Genomic DNA, 24,502 nt, shown 5'->3' on the forward strand with positions numbered 1-24,502 from the left:
AGTTTCTGTTATACAAATGTCTCCTAAGTTAAAGTCAAAATTGTTAATAATTCTTGAGTCAGATAATCAGATTTTAATATATCTAAATTAAGTTGATAATAATTTCTCAAAAATTAAATTTGTTATATGACATTTAGTATTTTATTGTGCAGTTAACATAAAATCATTTCACATTTGTTAAAATTAAAGTGCATTATAAGTACATTGTATAAGTACAATATACACTTACACCATATATTTACAATGTCTTCAACTGAAAAATGGGTTTGCTTAAACAAACCCACCTGCATATACAATTCTACTTTTTATTTTCATTTTTCACTAACTCATGATTAATATAAATATAGGATTATAAAATAGTCTCATGACTTGAATCATGGGTGGGGAGGTGGTAGGGAGGGGTTATACATTGTTTTCTGCTTTTAAATTGTTTATTAGGTAACTTCTGAAACCTGAACCATTCTCTTCTATTTTATGGTTTTGTTTCTTAAAGTGCTGACACAGTCATTCTGTGATAGCTGTATGTTTAACAACCTTTTGTAGTTTATTGATCCTTGGAGGGAGACATACAAAAGACACTAATAATTACTATGGTTGATTATTCAGTTAATATGAGTAAAATATTTATAAATTTGTGACTGGTATAATTTGAAGTTTTAATAAATGAAACAGGAAATTTTGAGCTACTTTGTCACATTGCTTAAATCAACCTCTTTCTGGTGCTTAGTAATAATGAAAGCAGATGGGTCTCATATGATACTTGAATTATACTAAGAAATAAACCTTTTTCATTCATGAGACTATTCTTTCTTACTTTCTTATAAAAATATTTATAAACTATGATGATATGCTCATGACCCTTTAAAATTAATAAGAGAGTAATAACAAGTAAGATAATTTACAGAAGTCTGAATATTCTTACTAATTGCAGATGTATATTAAGGAAAATCTATAGAAATTGGGATTACTTCAGTAAAAATTTATTGAGTTAATACTAAATCTAAAAGTAAGATCATTGTAGTGTACACAGAGAAACATAAAAGTGATGTTTGTGTTACCTTCTTACTTTGATGGATATAGGGAATTTCTTGGAATAATTTCAGATGTTATAGATTTTTAACTAACAAGGTGAAAGTAATTCATTTTTTTAACCTCAAGTCTTTAAACATTAATCATAGCATTTGCAATTTTGTTTATCCTCTATATTTTTATTTCTTCACAATAATTAAATGTTAAATGTAATAATTAAATGTTAGAATCAAGGGTTACATATTGGCCAGTTCAGAATTTTTTTTTAATATTTCCTTAAATTTTATTTATTTATTTATTTATTTATCTATTTATTTATTTATTTACTTACTTACTTACTTATTTATATTTTTATTTTAGAAAGACGGATTACAAGCAGGGGAGAGGGGCAGAGAGATAGAGAGACACAGTCTTAAGCAGGCTCCTTGCTCGCACAAAGCCCAAGGCAGGCTCGATCCCATGACCCTGGGATTGTGACCTGAGCTAAAATCAAGAGTTGGACGCTCACCTGATAGAGCCATCAAGATGCCCTCCAGTTGAGAATTTTTAGTTGGCCCTGCCTAGGTATCATATGACTTTAACTTTGTAAAAAGTTTGTTCTTTTAATAGTTAAAAATGGAAAAAAAATATATAGGTAATAGGAGACAGAATATGAAGCCAAGATATGACCATTATTGGCATTAAAGTTACATCCTTTGCATGTTAAGTAATAATAAGGAAATAGACAAGTGCCTATAGGAATATTTTGTTAATATTCACTGAGGTGGCAAGTTCTTATAAAGATTTGATGAAGATTTGGATTGCCAGTAAAAACATATGCCTAGTTAATGCTTAACTGTTAACACTGTAAAGTTTTATCTCTCTGATATGCTAAAAAAAATCATTAATATTTATTTTGTTTTTCCTGCAGTATCTAATCTAATGCTGTCCACAAAATAATAGTTTAAGAAATTAAAAAAAATATTTAGTTGATCACAGATCTATAGGTACCATTCAGTAGAGGAACAAATCAGAATAACTGGTAAAATTATCTAGTTATCAGAGGCTAACAACATTTTAAAAAGTTTTTTCTAATGTTTATTTATTTTTGAGAGAGACAGAGACAGAGACAGAGCATGAGAGGTGGAGGGGCAGAGAGAGGAGACACAGAATCTGAAGCAGGCTCCAGGCTCTGAGCTGTCAGCACAGAGCCTGATGTGGGGCTCAAACTCAGAGTGCAAGATCACGACCTGAGCCAAAGTCAGAGGCTTAACTGAGTGAGCCACCCACATGCCCCAGGATAACAACATTTTAGGAGCTCAGTTTTACCTATGGGATTCTCTCATATATTCCAATAAAGGACTATTTGTGATATATGTTATTCTATTGCTATTTTAAATTTTTTTTTTTTTAACGTTTATTTATTTTTTTGGGACAGAGAGAGACAGAGCATGAACGGGGGAGGGGCAGAGAGAGAGGGAGACACAGAATCAGAAACAGGCTCCAGGCTCTGAGCCATCAGCCCAGAGCCCGACGCGGGGCTCGAACTCACGGACCGTGAGATCGTGACCTGGCTGAAGTCGGATCGTGACCTGGCTGAAGTCGGACGCTTAACCGACTGCGCCACCCAGGCGCCCCCCTATTGCTATTTTAAATAATGGTTCTTTGGATGTTTAGCTTTAAGAAGGAAAATCACCTAGAGTAAAATAAAAGATTTTACTGTTATTACATAAAGAGAATTATATTGACAGAAAACATAATAATGTATTCATTCTTTAATGATTTTTTTATCGTCAATTTGTTTTCTTTAACTGCTACTTTCATTTTTATTTCATTCATTCATTCATTCAACAATAATTTTCTAAGCTCCAAACATATACAAATATATACAGTGGCAGACAAGACAGACAAGATTCCTGTCCTCACAGATCTTACCCTCCTGGGAGGAAACAGACCACAAACAAGTGCAAAATAAGTAAGACGATGGAACGGAGGTCCAGAAATGGGGTATAAAAAAGGCAACATTAGGTGTTCTAGGAAGGCCTCTTTGACATGTTAACATTTGATCTATAACTAAACAGCAAATGAGGAGGGCCTGGGTGGCTCAGTCAGTTGAGCGTCCGACTTCGGCTCAGGTCATGAGAACTTAGGCTCAGGTCATGATCTCACAGTTCGTGGGTTCGAGCCCCACATCAGGCTCTTTGCTGACCGCTTGCTCAGAGCCTGGAGCCTGCTTCAGATTCTGTGCCTCCTTCTCTCTCTGCCCTTCCCCCACTCATGCTTTGTCTCACTCTGTTTCTCAAAAATAAATAAATGTAAATTAAAAATAAATAAATAAATAAACAGCATATAAGAACCGCTCGAATATTTGGTGCAAGAACAGCAATGGTAAAAACCCTTTGTCTAAAATAATAAAAAACAAAATTGATTGAAATACAGTACTTAAGAGACAAACTGTCTGAGGTAAAGTTGGAATGAGAGGTCAGAACATGTGGGACTGCTTTGTCATGGTGAGGAATTTGGACTTTATTACAATGGCAATGAGAAGCCACTGGAGAGTGTTAAGATGTAACCTGGTTTCCTTTCTGAAAAGATCACTCTGGCTGCTCTGTAGAGAATACATTAGAGAGTACTGAGGAAACCAAGAATGAAAACAAGGGAAGGCAGGTTTCTTGCATTATTGTGCTTTATATTAATACTTTATATTTATAAAGTAATATATATTATTCTTGGTATATTATTCTTGGCATGTTGCCTCTCTATATTAGAAATCTATAATGATAGTTTAAGCCAGAGCTGAGGACAAAATACTGAAATACAGGCCTCTCAACTTCTAGATCAAACAGTGTCATTTTCATTAATTGTCATTTATTAAATGCTTATCTCACTCGATAATCTTATAATCCTAGGAGGTAGGTATCATTATCTCAATTTTAAAGAACAGCCTCAAGAGGTAAAGCAAGTTGGTTCAGAGTTGGCATGGGAAATCTGAGTCTCTCATACTCCAAAGCCCTGGATATAGTGGCCATACCTCTATTTAACTACTTTAATATACAATGCATTCCTTTGTAATATATATTTTAACCTTTAACTGATTTCTATTATGTTCTAAATAAGCTCATCTTGACTTATTTCAATACTTTTCTTATTCTGAATTGTCTGTTAAAAGTCTATTTTAAGGAAAGTACTTGGGGGCACCTGGCTGGTTCAGTCAGAGGAGCATGTGACTCTTGATCCTGGGGTCATGAGTTCGAGCCCCACCATGGTTGTAGAGATTACTTAAATAAATAAAACTTTAAAAAAATAAGGAAAGTGGGGCGCCTGGGTGGCTCAGTTGGTTAAGCGTCCGACTTCGGCTCAGGTCACGATCTCGCGGTATGTGAGTTCGAGCCCTGCGTTGGGCTCTGTGCTGACTGCTCAGAGCCTGGAGCCTGTTTCAGATTCTGTGTCTCCCCCTCTCTCTGACCCTCCCCCGTTCATGCTCTGTCTCTCTCTGTCTCAAAAATAAATAAACGTTAAAAAAAATTTTTTTTAAAAATAAAAAAATAAGGAAAGTACTTAGGTCCAATTTTACACATAGAAGAGTAAAGAATAATTCTGAAAGCAGAAGTCCACGGTTGATCTGACTAGGGTTTGCGTTAGGACTTGTTTAGGCATGCTGTAATATTAATTTTGTGAAACTCTAGTTACAGTATTAAATAACTACTTTTATCCAAACGAATGCCGGTCACTACATTAAAAAAAGATAATTAAAATCTCAGCCGAGGAAATGAACACATACATCGGAATCCTGCCTACGTTCTTTCATGTTCTAACAGTTATTATTTAACATTTGGTTTGCTTATGAAAGCCATTAAATCGCGACAAACCTATGTCCTGAAAAACTCACATTTAGAAAGACCATTACTTTAGGAAAAAATAGGTTTTTTTCTTAGATAATATTTTTTTAGAAACATGAACTTACTTCTGCTTTTTTACGAGCTTCCATAGCTTTCATAAGCATCATGTGTTGTCGTCTTCTCTCCCGTTCCTATTAGGCCAGATAAAATTAGGAAAATAACTCTAGTTAATGGTTTGATTTTGAAATGGAAAAACAAAACAAAACAAAACAAAACTCAGTATAGCATGTTTAGCATTTATAGACAAGTCACAGTAAATACTAAATATAAGACAAGAATGGCCAGTCTGTGCATGTTTTAGTTCAGGTTTAGAAAGCAAATACAAGAACAATCAAAAGCAAAAAGGTAAAGCAATGAACATGGAGACAGTGTAAACAGAAGCATACAAGATTTACTTATGGTCAGTTGTGATGCTCCTTCAAAAGCTGGCAGAACAAAAAGCATAATGGTTGGCTGGAACAGGTCAGTTACCTTACATCTGCTATTAGAAAAGCCACAAATATGTACTAGAGGCCAATTAAACTAAAGGCTGTATTGTTCTTAAATTTTTAGATCAGGCAGAAATTTATAATCACTTTCGCTTCATGGTTTTAGAATTAGTTATTTTTATTTCAAGTACGCTATCATTTTGTAAATTCAATAAGCCACCGACAAATTAGAAAGAGGTTTTTAAAGCTTTTATACCAATTTAGTTAAACTAGTCGTGGTTCATATACAAGCACCAATGAAATGGGGTATTCCTGGTTACTGATGTCTGCCACCTGATGCGCTAGGTAAGACCATAAAAGCTGCACCATGGGCTAATAAATGGAATCTAAAAGGCAAAGTATGAAAACAAGGTAAGCACTAGTTTTGTTTGATAATCTCATTTTATTTTAAAATAAAAAATCAGATAGTTATATATCTAATCATTTCTTTTTGTTTAAAAGTATTTGGTCCCCCCAAAGGGATGTTTCTAAAATTATTTCTAAAATTTGTCTATCAAACTGGAATATATTTCATATTCTCTCATCAACCTAACTCAAAATTCCCATTGTATTCAATGGCAGTTTTGCATCTAGAATTGATGGGAGAATATGGGTCATTATCACATCTAATTGTATAGTGATCCAACTTTCATTGTGACATCAGTAATGTAAATTTTTAGACAGCAGCCTTATATAAGGCTTGCACAAATCAATTAAAAATCCTGGAGATGTATCATACTTCTTTATAGACAGACAAGCAGATGTATGCAATGCACTGTGCTGTAAAGCCATGCAGCAGTATGTAATATGACAGCAGCCAGTGCTACACTTTATGCATTGCTATGACAACCATATCACAACCAAATCACAATGCGGTGTTAGATGTACAAAAATAAACATACCCATACCATATCTAGTCTATGCCTCTCCAACTCCTGGTAGAAAGAGTTGGCACAACATTATGAAACAGAAATCACAGAGTCATGAAACCAATTTTTAACCCCCCAAAAGACACCAATACCAAAGCAAGGCAATAAACTGTAAGATGAAGGAAAAACTTAAGCAGGAATTAAATTGGAAATTTTTAAGAAAATATTTTGAAGATTGTCCCCAAATCAGATTTAAGAAAAATCATAAAATGTACATTTTGACAATTGCATAACTGTATGTATACAGACCTGATGCTTTAGAAGAACGGCTTGTTGTCTTCTCATTTCTTTTTCCTTAAAAATAAGAAACTTTTAATATGCAATTTTTAGGGAAGATTTAGGACACAGTACAAATATTAAAAGTTTCTCTTCTGAGGTTCTATAGTCCTCCCTTAGGTCAAACCATATGAAATTGCAAATATTTAATCATTTTTTACTTATATGGTGGCAATTTCATATGGTTCTACATAATACAGAAAGATTGTATGACAGTAGCAAGGATATTATTTAGTAGCCATTTAAACTTAAAATACAATAACCTAATAGCACATTTCAATAGCACATTCACTGAATTGATTAGCTAGATGGTCAGATCATATAAGATACAACTGGCACGTGGACTTTTAAAATTACTTTAATACATTATGTAGTGCAACCTTCAAATCCAGCTGATTAGAACTCTGTCCATTCGGAACATAAATTCCCAAATAAACTCTATAATTAAAAGCATCTATATCATTTCTATACACTATCTATGAATGAAAGTAACAAGAGACTAAGAGATCAGTTTCAGATTTTCATGCTCAGCTATAATGCAGGGCACTACCCCAAGGGGGTCAGGCTTAATGCAAACAATTCTATGAATATCATCAATTTAAATATTCTTATAAAGGTAAAAATCTACATGATATTAATATCTTTTTTCTAAAGAAAAAAGTAACAGAGTCCATGTAGAAAAGGTAACAAATAGTTCCCCGGCTTTATAAGATATAATTGTGTCAGCTCCTGGAACCAGTAGGGCCTCATTTCACTCAGCAGTCCTTTCAGTAATCAATTATGAGAAAAAGTGGAAGGTGAGGGGTGGAATGTGTATGTTTGTATGTGTGTCTTGGGGAGGGTTGTGGGGCGGGGGGGGGGGGGGCAGCGTTCACCTGTCTAATGCTTCACAACAGAAAATCAAAACCAAAACATTATAGTAATTAACAATGGCTAATTTTATTATTGGTAAGTAACAGTTGCTAAAATTAGATTTTTATTTCTGTAGGCTTCTCACTTTTTAATAGTTAAAATAGTTGCTGGATATTAACCAAGATAAACTTGTAATCTAAGTAGAGAATCAGATTTGGAACACAATTTAAAACATAAACATCAACAACACAAAATAGCTTTGGGAAGATCATTCTGATTCAGCAAAACTATATACAGGTATTATGTAATAGTTTGCATTTCTGATTTGATGTTTGCTACTTAAGTAAGAGCTCAAAGCATCACATAAAACCTGTATAAGGAAATAAAAAAACATATACATACAATATACATACAATAAAAGCACACATTATACACATATTGTATCTGTGCTAAACATTTTAAGATAATTATTTTGAGGAGAGCTATTATTTTTGTATAATTAATACTGGTGTAATAGCGTATAGTTTTTATTTTTGAAAAATAAAAACTCTGGTTCTCATCTAAACTAACCTTTATTCGTTTTTCGGCCTCCAATAATTTGGCATTTGCTGCTTCTTCCTTCTTTTTCTTTTTAGCCTGTGCATGCAAAACAGGTCTCAAAGTCATGCAACAGCACCACTACAACTTGAAAATAATCTCAGACTTAAAAATGGAGCTACATGCCTCACAGGTACAAAACAATATGTAACATATATGTAGACAATTACATACCCCCCACCAGTTAACATTACATTTAACATACTAATCTCATTTTTAATGTATAATTAGCATTAAGATATACAAAAGTTTTAAAATGTATAAAAGTATGTCAGCTTTTCCTCTCCAAACTCTGTTAAAAGTCTGAAATAACTAAGCATTGATGTTATTTTAACTTAACACTTAAACACGGAAAAAACCATTTTGTAGCATGTATTGCCTTTTTTATAGTTTTTAAAAGTAAAACATGATTGCTGTAGAAAGTTTAGAAAATGGGGTGGATTTTAACTGATAAAAAAGTTACTTAATGAATGAATCAGTAACATAAAAATGCACGTCTGTCCACTTTATTTGAAATTTCTTCAACACTTGAAATTTGAGATAATCTGTTCCTCAGATGATTTAAATGACACATTAAATCTCATTTTCCCTAGCTGTGCCATGTGGTTAATTAAAGGTTTTTTTTTTAAATAGGATGGAAACATATTTCATGAAGCATATTTTGATTATTAAGATTGTGCCATCAAATTTGAGCTTCACAATCTTAAAGTCTTTAACTATCTTGTAGTTTTATAACTATCCAGTAGTTATTATCAGTTTACTTTAAGATAAGCATATTTACTATTTGGGAGGTTTTAAAATTAACTTGAAGGCAGTAAGGAAATATCTGTATATTTCTGGATGGAAAAAAACAAACAGAAAACCTCAATTATCTGGGGTCCTCAGAATTGTTTTACATAGCAATAGTTTTCTGAATAGCTGAGAGGTTATAATAATTTTAAACATTAAAAGTTTATTTTTACACTTATGGATGAAAATAATTTTGAGACCTATGCCTATTTAGACATAGTACCACTAAACATAATTTAGCTTTTTCTTGATGACTCAGGACAATTGTTCTGAACATCAGTTATTATACTACACAGTTCAATAGAGTAATGTATTTTGGCCATTAAGGTGTTGAAAATTGCTTGCTATTCAACTAAAAATTACATGCTGTTGCTAGGTTTTTTAATTCCTATATATGCGGGTTGGAGTTTTTCTGCATTTTTCCCTTGCTGTCTTTTGGCTATTACTTCTGCTGTTGCCAACATATGTCTTTAGCCCTATTCCAGTAGCTTCAGGGGAAGGATATATTAGAAACCAGAAAATCAAGCTAGTTAAACTGTTTCTACATTTAAAATTTACTTTTACTTTTGTAATGTTTTATTTCTAAATTAAAAATAAATATCTAACTATATGTCCTAATGAGTTTTCTAAAAGTAAAGAATATGAGTTTTAGCACATGAACTTTATGACAACTATACTGTCTGCTCAGAGGTTTCCTCTTTATTTTGTCTTATTTTCTGGGTTTTTATTAGACTAATTAGGATTAGATCAGCTTGCTACTTAAATAAGGTTCAGATAAGCTCTTACTCTGCATTACTTTTAAAGAGAATTTCTGATGAATGTATTAATTTGTATGAGTGAGAGAATATGTGGGTAAAATTTTTATTTTTGCAAACTTTAAGATATATAAAATTTAACAGCTCTACCTCTAGAATTTGCTGGGCTCGAAGTTCTTTTTCCATTCTGATTTGTTGTATTCTTTTAATTTTTTCCTGTAGAAAAAGTTATAATTTAAGACAATAAATATGTAGATGAACACATTTAAGCGGAATGAAATTAATTTAAGGTAAGTACACATTTACCAAAGGTTGCCCATGCTGGATCTAAAACTTAATGATTTAGCTTAGCATCACAAATATATATATTCATGTCTTAATAGGATTTTACAAAATTTCTCAAAACAATATATAAAATACAAATTCTAACTAAGCATATAGAAGCCAGGTAAACCAAGGTAATTAAACTCATTTAGCCTGTTTGCAAGCATAAGTAATACCTACTTTGAAATAAATATAGGTCAGAATGATCAGAAAAAATAATACATCAGGAATCAGAAAACTTAAAGCTAGTTCTGAGTTACTGTCATTCATTACATGATCTTGAACATATAACTACTCTTGTATAAACAGGGAGAAGTGCTTACCCTTTACTCACTATGTCATGACACAATTACAATTCTTAAAAAAGTGTATAGTGCTATACAATTGTAATAGATTAACAATTTTTTCCATACCATAATTTCTTATTTCACATAGTGAATAACATGATAACATCACATTACAATAAGCTAAATTCAGAAGTAATCTAACATTATTTTAAAATGGGTCAACTACAATTTAACATTGTAAGGAATAATTCACACAACATACTAGGTATTCACATTGTCTAAATTTAATGTTCTAGTTATTGTTTTAGAATTCAGTGATCATGTAAATTTTGATAAGAATTTTACAGCTGATTTAAAATGATGCCATATGCTATAAGCACATTGTTAACAATTTCATGTTCATAAATCCCTTTGAAATTCCCAAATTGGCCCTGATAAGAATACGTAGTTTAAAAAAACCCAAAAAAACAAAAAAAAAAAAAAACCCACCAACCCCAATTGTCCTGCTTGCAAATTGCACTGTTCCTAGGATTTCTAGAACCAACCCATTTTACACTGCTTTCTATTACAATACCTACTCCAATCTCCGGATGCTAGTGTACCTTTTGAAGCTATGCTTTAACATGTTGTTTTTTTATTAAATTTCTTTTTTTTTTTTTAATTTTTATGTAATTTATTTATTTAACTTACGTCCAAGTTAGTTAGCATATAGTGCAACAATGATTTCAGGAATAGATTCCTTAATGCCCCTTACCCATTTAGCCCATTCCCCCTCCCCCAACCCCTCCAGTAACCCTCAGTTTGTTCTCCATATTTATGAGTCTCTTCTGTTTTGTCCCCTTCCCTGTTTTTATATTATTTTTGTTACCCTTCCCTTATGTTCACCTGTTTTGTCTCTTAAACCCCTCAAATGAGTGAAGTCATATGATTTTTGTCTTTCTCTGACTAATTTTGCTTAGCATAATACCCTCTAGTTCCATCCACATAGTTGTGAATGGCTGCTTTAACATGTTTTTAAACTTACTCCTTTTTTTCCTCATACTAATGTTATTGATTCCCTGCAGGGCTCTCTACTGCAGGAAAAGGAGATTTCTGAAATTACTGTTCTGATTTTAGAAGACTGATCACATTCCATAATTTTGTTTTTGGTGATCCTACTTGGTATTGAATATTAATTGTAGCTTGCCAAACATAAAAACCCAAGAGTATCTTTTATTTCATTCCAGTCTTAGAGAAGGCTGTACTTGATCCACACTTGATATATTTATTTAGTTTAGAACTTGAGACCTAAGTAAAGCACACTTGTGATTTAATTTTCCTGCTCTTGTTAATCATAAGGTTATAAAATGGTATATTCTCAAGTCAGCAAAAGTGATTTATTATTTTCTTAGGCACAGAGATAGGTATGGAATCTTGGGCTTAAGTTCAACTCAGAGCTTTATCTTAGCTGTCCAAGTGATTCATATACATGTACATATATTTGGTAGTGCTGTCATTAGCATTAGCAGAGATAAACCTTGTTTATAAATTATTATAATATAAGTTCACCTTATAATATTGAGTACCCAATCACTGAACTGGGCACTTTACTTAAAATATCTTAATGATCATTAAAAAAAAAAAAACACATGGGGCGCCTGGGTGGCTCAGTCGGTTGGGCGTCTGACTTTGGCTCAGGTCATGATCTCGCGGTCCGTGAGTTTGAGCCCCGCGTCAGGCCCTGTGCTGACAGCTCAGAGCCTGGAGCCTGTTTTGGATTCTGTGTCTCCCTCTCTCTGACCCTCCCCCATCCATGCTCTGTCTGTGTCAAAAATGAATAAACGTTAAAAATTTTTTTTTTAAAAACACAAAAACAAACAAAAAACAACAGGGGCGCCTGGGTGACTTGGTCAGTTAAGCATCTGACTTCCGCTCAGGTCATGATCTCATGGTTCATGGGTTCGAGCCCCACATTGGGCTCTGGGCTGACAACTCAGAGTCTGGATCCTGATTCGAATTATTTGTCACCCTCTCTCGCTCTGTCTTTCAAAAATAAATAAATGTAAAAATATGTTAAAAAAACAAAAACAAAAACACAGGAGTTGCGGTTATCTTTTTTTTTTTTTAACCTAAGAGAAAATTGAAATTGCTGGAGGGTAAATATTTTGCCTAACATCAAATACTAAATATAGAGACCTGGTTAGATTCCAATGCTTTTGCTCCTTCTGCTTCATAATAATGCTTCTGCAAGTCTCTTGAAAATTGCTTTGAGGACTAATGCTGATATATTGGGGCCTACTAGGTGGAATAAAGAATCCAGATGATAAGAAGCATGTGATACCATTTAATCCTAGAACTAATGCTGACTTTAAAATAGGCATTGTGACTATGTGAGTAAACCCATGCTAGACTTTGATTCACTTTGTTGGCAACAACGAATAAGTGGTATTAAAAGACTAGCCTCAGACAAATATCTTGATGAATATCTAAGATTAGTTCATTTGTATTCATGTTGCTGGAACCTTGGGACCCCAATGCTTTTTTGATGAGCAGCAAAAACTATGTAGGCTTAAGGTGTAGCCACTTTAAGAGCTTAGGAACACAAAACTGAACTTCAGAGGCTGATGAAATCTGGTGCGTCTCTAGGCATTAGGAAATAGGATAAACTGTAAAAAATTAGTATTTCACTTAAAATAAAATATAGACTATTTTTACATATAAACATGGAATATATAATAAATATTTATGTTATTTTGATAAATATATATACAGTGCCTTTAGCAGTCACAATCAACAAACTAAGGAATGAATCTGAGTTTACAATTGACCACATTAAATTACAGTGAGGAGTATACCATATAGTTTGGTGTTTAATATCTGTCTCTTAAAAGGTGAACATCTGTTTGTGCCAGGCATTGTGGTATATACGTTACATTCCAAGATCTCGTTTAATCATTAGATAATGAGGTTATTTCCTTTTACCATGGAGGAAATAGAGACAAAGAGGATAATTCATCTAAGATGACAAAAATATTATGCAGCAGAGCCCATATTCAACTCTTGGCTGCCTGACTACAGACTAAGTTCTGACTCCCCATTCCACATCAACTGTCTTGAATCCCACATCACATCCAACCCAAGCCATTTATTTAGCAGCTATTTATATAATAACACAATTTACTTCAGTTCACACTCAGAAAAAACTACTTGCTGTTCAAAATATTAAATGAATAGTAGTTCCCTCATTTCCTTTCTGCTTTAATGATTATACGAATACATGGAGATGGGAGAGTAGCTCACACCCTCACATCTTAAATGCTCAATATCTTGTCATGCCATTGCATGAATTCTTAATTCACTTATAAAAATTTAAAAATCATTTCACCTACCTGTGCTTAATTTTGAAAACTACATAGGGGAGACAGATTATAGATAGAAGATAGAATGTTGGATATGTTGAAATAGTGCATTCTTGGTTCTGGTTTTTTTTTTTGTTTTTGTTTTTGTGTGGGTTTTTTTTTTTTTTTTTTTTTTTTTTTTTTTTTGCAGTAAGAATATTTAAGCATTCAGAAGCAGTGGAGACAAACCTTATTCTATAAACTTGAATTTAACTTTCTATGTATATTTTATGTATTTCAGAAGAAGAAGCTTCTCTTACTAAAATCTAAACATTTAAGCAATAGCCTTCATTTATTGATAATTAATTTTAAAAGTTTGAAAGCTGTTCAGATGTCAACCCAATTTCAAAGTCTATCAGGATATTAAAAATACTTATACAAATCTACTATTTGGTAAGCTTTTAAAACTTGGAAGTATGAGACTTGGTTCAAAAATGAGGTGAATTTTAATTAATGCAAGATGACAACTTTCTAAGTAAGATCCATAATATTAATGTGAAATGTGGTTATTTCAGAAATCAAGATGAAAATAATGTACATATCTACATATGCCAATAAAGCCTCAACATAACACTTGTGCTTTAAAAGTCAGTTCTAATGCATAAACGTACCTGTTGTTTCATAATCTTTATTTGTTCTTTTTGCTTTCTCTTCTCCTCAGCAGCCATTATTGCTGTGGTGAAAACCGAAGCACAGATATCATCAGCAAGGAAACAAAGAGGAGAAACTTCTTATGAATTCCCCAACACTCACTCTTGATGTTTATGTTTTCATTTAAATCACCTACCTTGTTGTTTTTTAGCTTCTTTGGCAACCCGAGCCTGTTCCTGCTTTTGAAGTTTTCTCAAAAGCTTTATTTGCGCTGCTTGTCTGGCTATTTCTGAAAAACACAACATTTCAAGAAATATTATTAACAACTTGACATAACTGTTAACCTAGAAACAATGACTGTGTGAAACTGGTATCATCATGAAAGGACATAATTTTTAAGAAAATCGCCTAAGGTTAGATACCAACTGAGAGAATGGTGTGGCAGCAAATTTCATGTTTATTTCCCCTAGAAATTGCTAAATTATTTCACCAAAGAAGATCCCACACACAGAACTACACAAAAATGATACTTCTTTTAATTCTCTTCACAAAGGGTAATCTGAGCACATCAGTTTTTGGGTTTGTTTTTTTTTTTTCACATTTTGTGTAATCCCCACTTCGTAGGAAAGTAGTAGCTAGTATGCAAAAACAGTGCTTTAGCTTCGGTCTTAAAAATAACAAAATACATGAAAAGGAAAAAGGACTCAAAATAGAACAAATGCAAAGCCTCCAAAACTCAGTATCACAATCAGCTATATAAATGGTAGTTTCTGAATCCAGTGACATTTTCATTTATGTAGGAGAGGGTCTAAATCTCCTAAATAAAGAGTACAGAATGTCAAGGGGTTTTAAAGACAACTTAGTTCTCATAATTTTTAAGGACAAATGCATGAAACTGAGATAGACTGACATGATGAGTGGCCCCAACTATTCATTCTTCCCTCTTCCATGTCATCTGCAATGTGACTTTGCAGTTCCTCTCATCAAGAGGTGACATATATTTATGTTCTTGTCCCTTGATTCTGAGTTCAGACATGTGATCTTCACTAGCTAATAGGATGTTAGCAGTTGTGACACACAAAGAAGGTTGAAAATATACTTGTACTCTTTCTATTTCTTCGCTTGTGCCTTGCTTGCCCTTTACTATAAAGACATGATTGGGCGAGGCTGCTGAAGGTTGGGACACATGGAGTCAGATGACTTCACGTGTGTGAAAACACCCAGCCAAGATCAGCAGAGCTGCCTAACTTACCTCCAGCTGCTTTGATCTGCGCAACAATTAATGCTTAGTGTTATAAATCACTGAAATTGTGTGGTTGGTTGTTTTCCAACATTACTATGGCAACAGGTAACTGACATGGGAAGCATGTCATGCTTTCTTCTGCTGGCAAACCTTGTCAGCATATTTTTAACTATAAGAGCGCTGTATGGGGCACCTGGGTGGCTCAGTCGGTTGAGCGTCCGACTTCGGTTCAGGTCATGATCTCACGGTTCGTGAGTTCGGGCCCGTGTCGGTCTCTGTGCTGACAGCTCAGAGCCTGGAGCCTGTTTCAGATTCTGTGTCTCCCTCTCTCTCTCTGACCCTCCCCGGTTCATGCTCTGTCTCTCTCTGTCTCAAAAATAAATAAACGTTAAAAAAAAATTATATAAATAAATAATAAATAAATAAATAGTGCTGTATCATAGTATCACTCATAAAATACCACCTTACATTAGACATTATTTTAAACTTTGTAGCAGATGAGTTTTAAGAAATCTATATATTATATTGAATAATGAGTATTAATTACTTGAGTTCTACTAATTTTTTCCACCATTTATTGAACTGCTGTATTAAATTTACATAAACTTATTTAATCTTCATAACAATCTTATGAGATAGGCAACATTATGCCCAGTTTACAAGAGAAATAACTAAGGCTCACAAAGGTTAAATAACAAAGCCAAGATATAAACCCAAGTCTTTCTGACTTCACAGTCTATATGATCCTAGTTCTAAAAACCTTTAAGAAAAGTTGAGTGCCTTGAGATTTTAGATAAGAACTTAACCCTCTGTCCTGTAACAGAAGTGACATTGGTTACTATGGCTGATTTTCTATTAATAAGACTTTAAAAAAGGGGAGGGGATGTAAAGGGTCTAACTTTATCTAGTAAACTGGAAGGGTTAATAGAAGATGATGCTAAAATATATCTCCAATCCTCCAATAACTCATAAATAACTTTTGAAATATTAATTTGAAAAAGATCTTTTATGGATTAAGAAATTACCTATCCATTTAATTTAAAGATAAAAGTTTACTTTTGAAATAGTTTATTTTCACACAGAATTAGGGATATTTTAGATACACCACATTTTCTTTGGTTCTAAGATGCAATTTTTAAACACAGTCTAAAATCAGAATATGTGTGACAATTGGCAGTACTTTTCTTTTGTAGTGGTACATCTTGAAATAATGGTACATTGCAATGACTATGGCATCTCAGATTCTATGACATATGAAAGGGAGAGGTACTATTTCATATCTTAGAAAATTTAAAGTATTAATAGTTTTGGCAGGTTTATTTATTAGGTCAATAGTCCTTTTCATATCAAAACTGCCAGATTCTTATCTTTATTTTCTAGAGAAATTAGAGAACTCTCATGTCATAATGCTTGGGTGTACATTCAAAATTTGCATTTATTTTGCTGTTCTGAACTTTACTTCAAATTAAGTCCAGTATTTCAGTCTAGGTGAGGCCTAGTAGGATAATATGACAGAAACTTCTAGAATACCTTCAAATAACCCCCTCAACCTGTTAATGTAGAAGCCTTTCAGAAATAAAAGGAGTGATAAAGTGATTCATTTCTTTCTTCCCAAGAAAAAAAATGCATATTTTACCATATATGCTGGTAAGTATTAATAATTTACTTTTAAATATTTAACATTTATATACATGTTGAGGAAAAAACATATACATAATCTTGTGAAAGGTAACAGAATTTAAAATGCAACATAATACAACAAGGGAGACTTATGTAACAGAATACAAACCAATTTGAAATCTCAAGGGAGAAAAAAACATTTGGGTAAAAGTTAAATAATTGCCTTTTATTTTGTTAAAATAAAATTCAGTTAATTTTCCATATATAAAGCTGCCATTTTAGATACTAAGTATTAATAGTATTTGTAGTAGATATTCAAGACATGCATGAAGAGCCCATGCTTTGGGTATCCGTTAATTTCAAGCTTTCTTATTTTATGCAAATAATGCACACTCATCACTATTATACATTCATCAGAAGAGTCAGTGGTTTATTGACAATGTTAATTTTAAAAACCCATCATTTATAGCTGTATCTCTTAATATATTAACTTTTTATCAACCTTCACTTATAACTATTTAGGGGAGATAAAAATCATAACAGAAACCAAATAAAATAACACAAAAAATTTTCACTCTTGGGGCTCCTGACTGGCTCAGTCAGAATAGCATGTGACTCCTGACGTTGGGGTCATGGGTTTGAGGCCAACATTGGGTATAGAGATTACATACATACATACATACATATACACATAAACAAGCAAACTAAAAAAAATTCATTAACATACAAGAGAGAAAAACTTATATGACATTAAGTTACATGCCAGATAGTTAATTTACATGCCATCAGTGGAACTATGAATCAGCGCAACCTTTTTGGAGACAATATTTGCCTGCTAGCTTCCAAAACTGAAAATGCACATACCCTTTGATTCAAAGATTCTATCTCTACAATTTTATACTATGAAATAGCCATACCTATAGAAGGATATGAATAAATGTGTAATATGTGTTTATTGCAGGACCATTTGTGGTAGCAATGATTGGGAAGCAGCTCAAATAGTCATCAAAAGAGACTGATTAACTGAAGTATGGTAGAGCCATATGTGGCATCACTTTACTATTCAGCTAGTAAAAGCCTAAGGTTGATTTTTAAGTGCAGATATAGAAATATGTTCGAGATAAATTACGTGGAATAAATTAAGTGGATAAATTAAGCAAGTTGAATAGGATGTACATAAGCCCATCTATTTTACAAATGAAAAGATATATGATACAATAAATTACATATGTATATGTACACATATATTGTGTCACATGACTGTGTGTGTGTGTATGTAGGAGTGTGTGTACACATTTCTGGATGGATTTATAAAAAACTGTTAATAATGATGCCGCTCATGAGTGTCTTTTATTTTAAAGTGAGTGAGAACAAGTGTCTTATTTGTAAAGCATTCTATTCTTTGAGTTTTGTTGTGGGTGTTTGTTTTATAATAAAAACAAAACAGCTCCAAAGAAGTCAATATTATGATAGTGTTTACAATAAAGAGAAATAAGTCAAGATTTTCTTCCGGAAAAAGAAAAACCATGCAAAGAAGTAAAATCCTGTTAGTCTTTCAAGTCAATTTTTATTATTAAGCCTTTATTTTATATCGATTTATATGTTTTTATATATGCTTGTGAATATAAGACACCAATACATCTCTTTTGATGTATATTCAGATAGCCTTAAGAGGCTTCACATTTGTACCTGGTTACTCAAACTCATACAGAACTCTTTTATTTTAGTCAGCTTTCTGTGTCAGACATAGCATGGTAACTTCATGTTGATAATTTATGTGTAGCTTTCAGTTACAATACATTTGAGGTTATTATGAGCACTTTGTACTTGAAAAGTAATACTTTCTGGTGATCTTAAAATAAATTATGATTTAAATCTATTAGTTGGCCATTTTGAAAATATATGTGATATATCCAGACTACAAAGAACCCAAACTAAAAAGACTGGGGTTACTTACCAGTAATTGGAGTTCTCTGACTGAAAATTTACTCCACAGATCCACATATTTTGGAGTTATTCCCTTGTACCACCTCAAGGAATCGGGAGCTGTTAAAATGAGAATTTCCAGAAGGTTGGCACCACCTTAAGGCATGTGCCAAGTGCTGGGTGATTCCCTTTCTGTGCAAGCCTTGAAAGCTTATCCCCCACCTTTGTAATTCTAAACACACAAGATCTGATGTGTTTATGAGTATGGCTCTTGAAAGGAGCTTACCTAATCAAAGAACTCCAGTTACCAGTGAGATTCCTTATTTTCTCATTTTTATTCTAACACAAATATCTACTTTTCAGAAAGTGAGAGCAGTATCATTCATATTCAAAAACATAAGAAATGCGTAGACATATTAGTATGATCATTACAGTGTCATTCTATCTCTTACCTTGAGCTTGCAGTTTTCTTAGCAATTTGGCATCTGTGTTGTCTAGAAACTCAGCACTTCCCACGTTTGGAGGCCGACCCTTCCGACGTCTCATCCTGGATTCCTCTCTTGCTCGCTGTCTATCTGGATTTGGTGGTCTTCCTCTACGGCCTTCCATTGCCCTGATACGGGGAATGACATCCTCTTCTTTCAAAAGACACCACTGCATTCCCTTTTAATTAACATTTTACAGAAATAATATATTAAAAGAAAAATAAACACAAGTGATCAACATGTCAGAAAATTCTATGTAAATTCAGATATTCTGAAATCTATAAAGCTAGTATAAAGCTTAGAAATTTTAATTTTTAATTAAATTTATATCTATAATTGTTCATGGCCTTTGGCATATCTTTGGTTTTCTTACTTTAATGACTTCAACTTTAAATAGAGATCTAGATCTATAAAAATATATTTATAAACATATGTATCCATAAACCCATAAATAGAGATATATCAATCACATTTCCAAACTATAATGACCATAAAGTTGACAGATATTTGAAAATATTAGTTGTGTGATGACACCCCTATGGATTGCTTTCTTGTATTATCAGTTCAACCAAGCATGAAGCTATCCAAATAACTGAAGGAAGTTTCTCTTTATAGAAATATTACAGGGTGCCTGGGTGGCTCAGTCGATTAAGTGTCCTTAAGTGTGTGACTTCAGCTCAGGTCATGATCTCATGGTCCATGGGCTCGAGCCCCAGTTGGGCTCTGTGCGACAGTTAGGAACCTGGAGCCTGCTTCAGATTCTGTGTCTCCCTCTCTTTCTGCCCCACCCCCCCCACCGCCGTCATGCTCTGTCTCTCAAAAATGAATAAACATTAAATAAAAAAAAAGAAATATTACAGATAATAAATCAAGAAGGAATGTAATACCTGATGAATTCAGGGATCTAAGCATTGAACCTGAATGGTTGTCAATCACCAGAAAGAGAGACCACTAGGTAAACATCAGCCTTCTAATGGGGGTTCACTCCATCACCTATAAATTAATCCTGCCCTCTACCAAATGAATCAAACCTAAATGTGATGAGATTTCTGGACCTAATTACTATAACTTTACAGGAAAAATAGGATAAGAAGTGTATGTTAAACTACATAGCAAAATTCAGTCTGTAGGAAATTCTACAAATTACTCAGTTTTTTTGAGAAATAAATTTTAAGGAAAAAAAACTGTAAGATTAAAAGAGACTTAAAAGATGTATCAAATACATTTTATCTAAATATTGATTCAAATATAAAACCTTCAGAAAATTAGAATAATTAAAGACTGAAACTGTGAACAATGCCTAACATTTGATGGTATCCAGAAATTATAATTTTAAAGTGTGATAATGGTACTCTTCTAAAAAACAAGAGTCCTTATCATCTAGAGATACATATTGAATATTTTACAGATAAACAAGACATGTAAGATTTGCTTCAGCAAATGGAAAAGTAGAAGCAGATGGGGACATATGTAAAACAATACTGGCTATATGATTTCTTAAGGTGATGATGGGTACATCGTATATATTACATATTTGAGATTTCCCATTATAAGTCACCAAGAGAAACACATAAACTACCATAATGCTAATGCATTATAGGAATAATACTGCTCAGTGCATAGATACAATCTGAGTCTGGTTTTAATTATCCTCAATATGTCAATCAAAACAAATACACTGTTATATTACCTTCTTACTGTCTAAAGTAATACGTTCAGATAGAAGAATGGCACCCTTTTAAAATAGTTTTATTTCTTACTTCTTCTTTAAAAATATTTATCTTGAGAAAGAGAGAGAGAGAGAGAGACAGAGAGAGACAGAGAGTGTGGGTGTGTGTGTGGAAGGGGCAGAGGGAGAGTATGAGAGAATCTCAAGCAGGCTCCGTGCTGTCAGCACAGCCAAAGATCATGACCTGAGCTGAAATCAAGAGTTGAACGCTTAACCAACTGAGCCATTCAGGTGCCGCTGTTACTTAATTTTTTAAGAGATAATTTCTCTAGGGGTGCTTGGGTGGCTCAGTCAGTTAAGCTCTGACTTTGGCTCAGGTCATGATCTCACAGTTTGTGGGTTCAGAGTTCTGCATCAGGCTCTGCACTGACAGTGTGGAGCCTGCTTAGGATTCTCTCTCCCCCCCTCTCTGCTCTGCCCCCACTTGCACATGCTCTCTCTCTCTCTCTCTCTCTCAAAATAAATAAATAAACTTAAAGAGAGAGAGATAATTCCTTTAATATGAAGGTTAAGGAAATTTTCAAAATGTGCTTTCTTCTTAAAAGAATGTTAAACTAGGAATTTAGCTTGAACCACTGTAGTCAGTTCTGCAACCAAAAACAATAAAAAGTTGTTGAGTTACTTTTTATTCCATGATTCCTAATCTGGGGCAAGAAATCTTGATTATCTCATTCAATGGGTATTAAAAATACAAATACTACTCCTGCTACCATCCTGGATGAGAGTTACATCCCACATTGCAAGCACTGTGCTTTGTTCCAGGCATTTTCAATACATTAATGTTCACAACACTTCTAATATGGTGGGTTTTATTGTTCCAACATTACAACTGAGGGAATTCACACCCGGTAAGGTTAAATAATTTCCTGAGGTACAGAGGCAACAAGGAATAGAACTGTATTTTGAACCTAGGACTATCTCACTCTAAAACCTGGGCTCTTAACCTCTACATGTAATTGATTGATGTTACAAAGATGTTTTTATATTTGATAAGTGACTGACAATATTCAGCCACGAAAGCATGCATGACCAAGATTATGTCACAGAAGAATTGTGTCAAAAAACCCAAATGAATATAATCCATATTTGTATGTTAAAAATAATATCTATACTAATTATTTGCAGTAATTCTCATGTGAAAAATAATTTAAAAAAATCTTTTTTAATGTTTATTTTTTGAGAGAGAGAGAGAGAGAGAGAGAGAGAGAGAGAGAGAGAGACAGCAAGTGAGTGGGGGAGGGGCAGAGAGAGAGGGACACATAGAATCTGAAACAGGCTCCAGGCTCTGAGCTGTCAGCACAGAGCCCGATGTGGGGCTTGAACTCATGGACCTCAAGGTCATGACATGAGCCGAAGTTGGATGCTTAACCAACTGAGCCACCCAGGCACCCCTAATTTTACAAAGTAATTCTGAAGGAAGTAAAAATTTTTTCCTCAGATTTCAAATGAAGTCAATAGGAACAACAGTTCTACGAACTGCATTTTAATGCCACAAACCACTGAGAAGAAAGTCAACAAAACAGTTTTATGTTTACCAGTATGGGAAGCTTTTGATTCGTTTAGATTTTTATTTTTCTGTTATGCTTTTAGGCACCAAGGCAGTATGCATCACATAAATTGAAAAATAGAGAAGTGACATTTGTGACACTTGGAGAAGAGAGAGACTAATAAAAGAGTCTGTAAAGGAATCTACATTCAGTTTTTAAACTATCTTATTAATCATAAAGTCAACTTAAGTCAAAATTTAAAGGGTTTTATCAATTTATTTTTTTTATTCAGTTACAATTTTTACATAGTTATGTTTTATTCAGCTAGGAAAACATACCTACGTCAAGAAAGGAATAGATTATGTTGGTGTCCAAATTTACCAAATATAGTGACATTTTCATTTACATTTTTGCCCTTGGCATTTATAAAGTAAATACTTGTTAAGGGAACTGCATATATTGTGCTACATATACAGTCTTCTGACTCCTGGGTTTCAGAAAATGAGAAATAGACTGTAAGGAAAACCTGAAGCTTAAAATACATTCTTAATTCATGGAGTCGTTAAAATAAGTGAGAAGGAAAAAGAAAAAGTATTTTTCTTGATGAATGTTTCTTTAGAAAAAGGAAACAGAATTTATATCACTTGATTCATATGCTATAAGCTTTTTTGTCAATAAAAAAATATGCATCAAGAGAGTTAGCATATTATTTTTTCTTAATTTCTAAGACTAACATAGTAAATGGCTCCTGAAAATAATCTTTCTTGACTAAGACGTGGATACAAAGAAAATGGATACAAAGAAAACAGATGATCAACATGATGGGGATGGTGACAGATTGCCTATTTTACCATTATTATTCTGCTTTCAAGAGTTACTAATTTCAAACTTTAGCAGCAACACCTTCATTTCTATAAATACTACAAAGAAGAAAAAAGATTTTTTATTTCAGAAGACTAAACAAAATAATTAATAAGCATACTACACCATATTGTCTGCAATGCACTATGAAAGTAAAATATAAGACTGTAAGGTTTTGAGGTGCCTGGGTGGCTCAGTTGGTTAAGCATCTGACTTCGGTTCAGGTCATTATCTCACAGTTCGTGGTCGGGCTCTGTGCTGACAGCTCGGAGCCTGAAGCCTGCTTCTGATTCTGTGTCTCCCTGTCTCTCTGGCCCTCCCCTGCTCATGCTCTGTCTCACTCTTTCTCTCAAAAATAAACATTAAAAAAAATTTTTTTTAAAGGCTGTAAGGTTTTATAAACTTGTGTTGAGGCACCTATTTTGTACAAGACATAACAGTCTCTAAAGGTAAATGAGAATCTTCTATTGTACCGTGCTGAGTTGTAATAAATTTGAAAAAGGGTTTAGAGGTTGGGACAAGAAGTTGTTGGAATTGTCCACTTAAAAAAAATAATGATGGTCTGAATTAGGGCTTGAGAATTAGAGTTGGAAAGAAAGGTGATTACATTGGTCTTTCAGGAGGGAGGACTACCTGTATATGAAAGAGAAAAGTCTGAATGGAGACCAGAGAGGTGATTAAAGTTGGGAGGGGTCTCTAGGTAACATGGAAAAGGGAAATGATAGTGAGGTTTTCATCCTGAACTGAAGATACAGGACGAAAAAATACTTGAGAAAGCCTGCAAATAAAATCATTACTCTCAGGTATTTTACATCTTAAAAACTAAATAGAGCTTTAAAAAAACATTTATTTTAAATGAATAATTTAAAAATGTTTTCTGTATTCAGAAATTCAAAAATTATATGAAATTGAAGCTACATATGATTTTGTATTTCAACATTTCCATTATTCTTCATAAATGATACTCCAAAGTATTATTGAACATCTCATGAGCAATTTA

At 33.3% G+C, this 24,502-nt stretch overlaps 1 protein-coding gene across 21 annotated transcripts in view; it reads right to left on the reverse strand.

Annotated features, from left to right (window-relative positions):
- The window catches only part of BAZ2B (bromodomain adjacent to zinc finger domain 2B), a 330,135-nt gene that overhangs the window by 60,024 nt on the left and 245,609 nt on the right, over nucleotides 1-24,502 (reverse strand). For 13 of the 21 annotated variants that reach the window (XM_086718691.1, XM_086718692.1, XM_086718694.1 and 10 more), the window contains 8 exons: nucleotides 19,393-19,603; nucleotides 14,348-14,440; nucleotides 14,172-14,233; nucleotides 9,723-9,788; nucleotides 8,002-8,067; nucleotides 6,553-6,597; nucleotides 6,277-6,309; nucleotides 4,973-5,038 (listed from right to left, as the gene is read on the reverse strand). In XM_086718691.1, the coding sequence (XP_086574817.1) occupies nucleotides 4,973-5,038; nucleotides 6,277-6,309; nucleotides 6,553-6,597; nucleotides 8,002-8,067; nucleotides 9,723-9,788; nucleotides 14,172-14,233; nucleotides 14,348-14,440; nucleotides 19,393-19,603 (642 nt within the window). The remainder of the gene's footprint in view (nucleotides 1-4,972; nucleotides 5,039-6,276; nucleotides 6,310-6,552; nucleotides 6,598-8,001; nucleotides 8,068-9,722; nucleotides 9,789-14,171; nucleotides 14,234-14,347; nucleotides 14,441-19,392; nucleotides 19,604-24,502) is intronic. The other 8 variants (XM_086718703.1, XM_086718708.1, XM_086718705.1 and 5 more) reach the window with 2 other exon arrangements.

This window comes from Puma concolor, chromosome C1 (genome assembly GCF_028749965.1).
Source record: "Puma concolor isolate L17-30 chromosome C1, mPumCon1.1.hap2, whole genome shotgun sequence".
In the NCBI taxonomy this organism is placed as follows: Eukaryota; Metazoa; Chordata; class Mammalia; order Carnivora; family Felidae; genus Puma; species Puma concolor.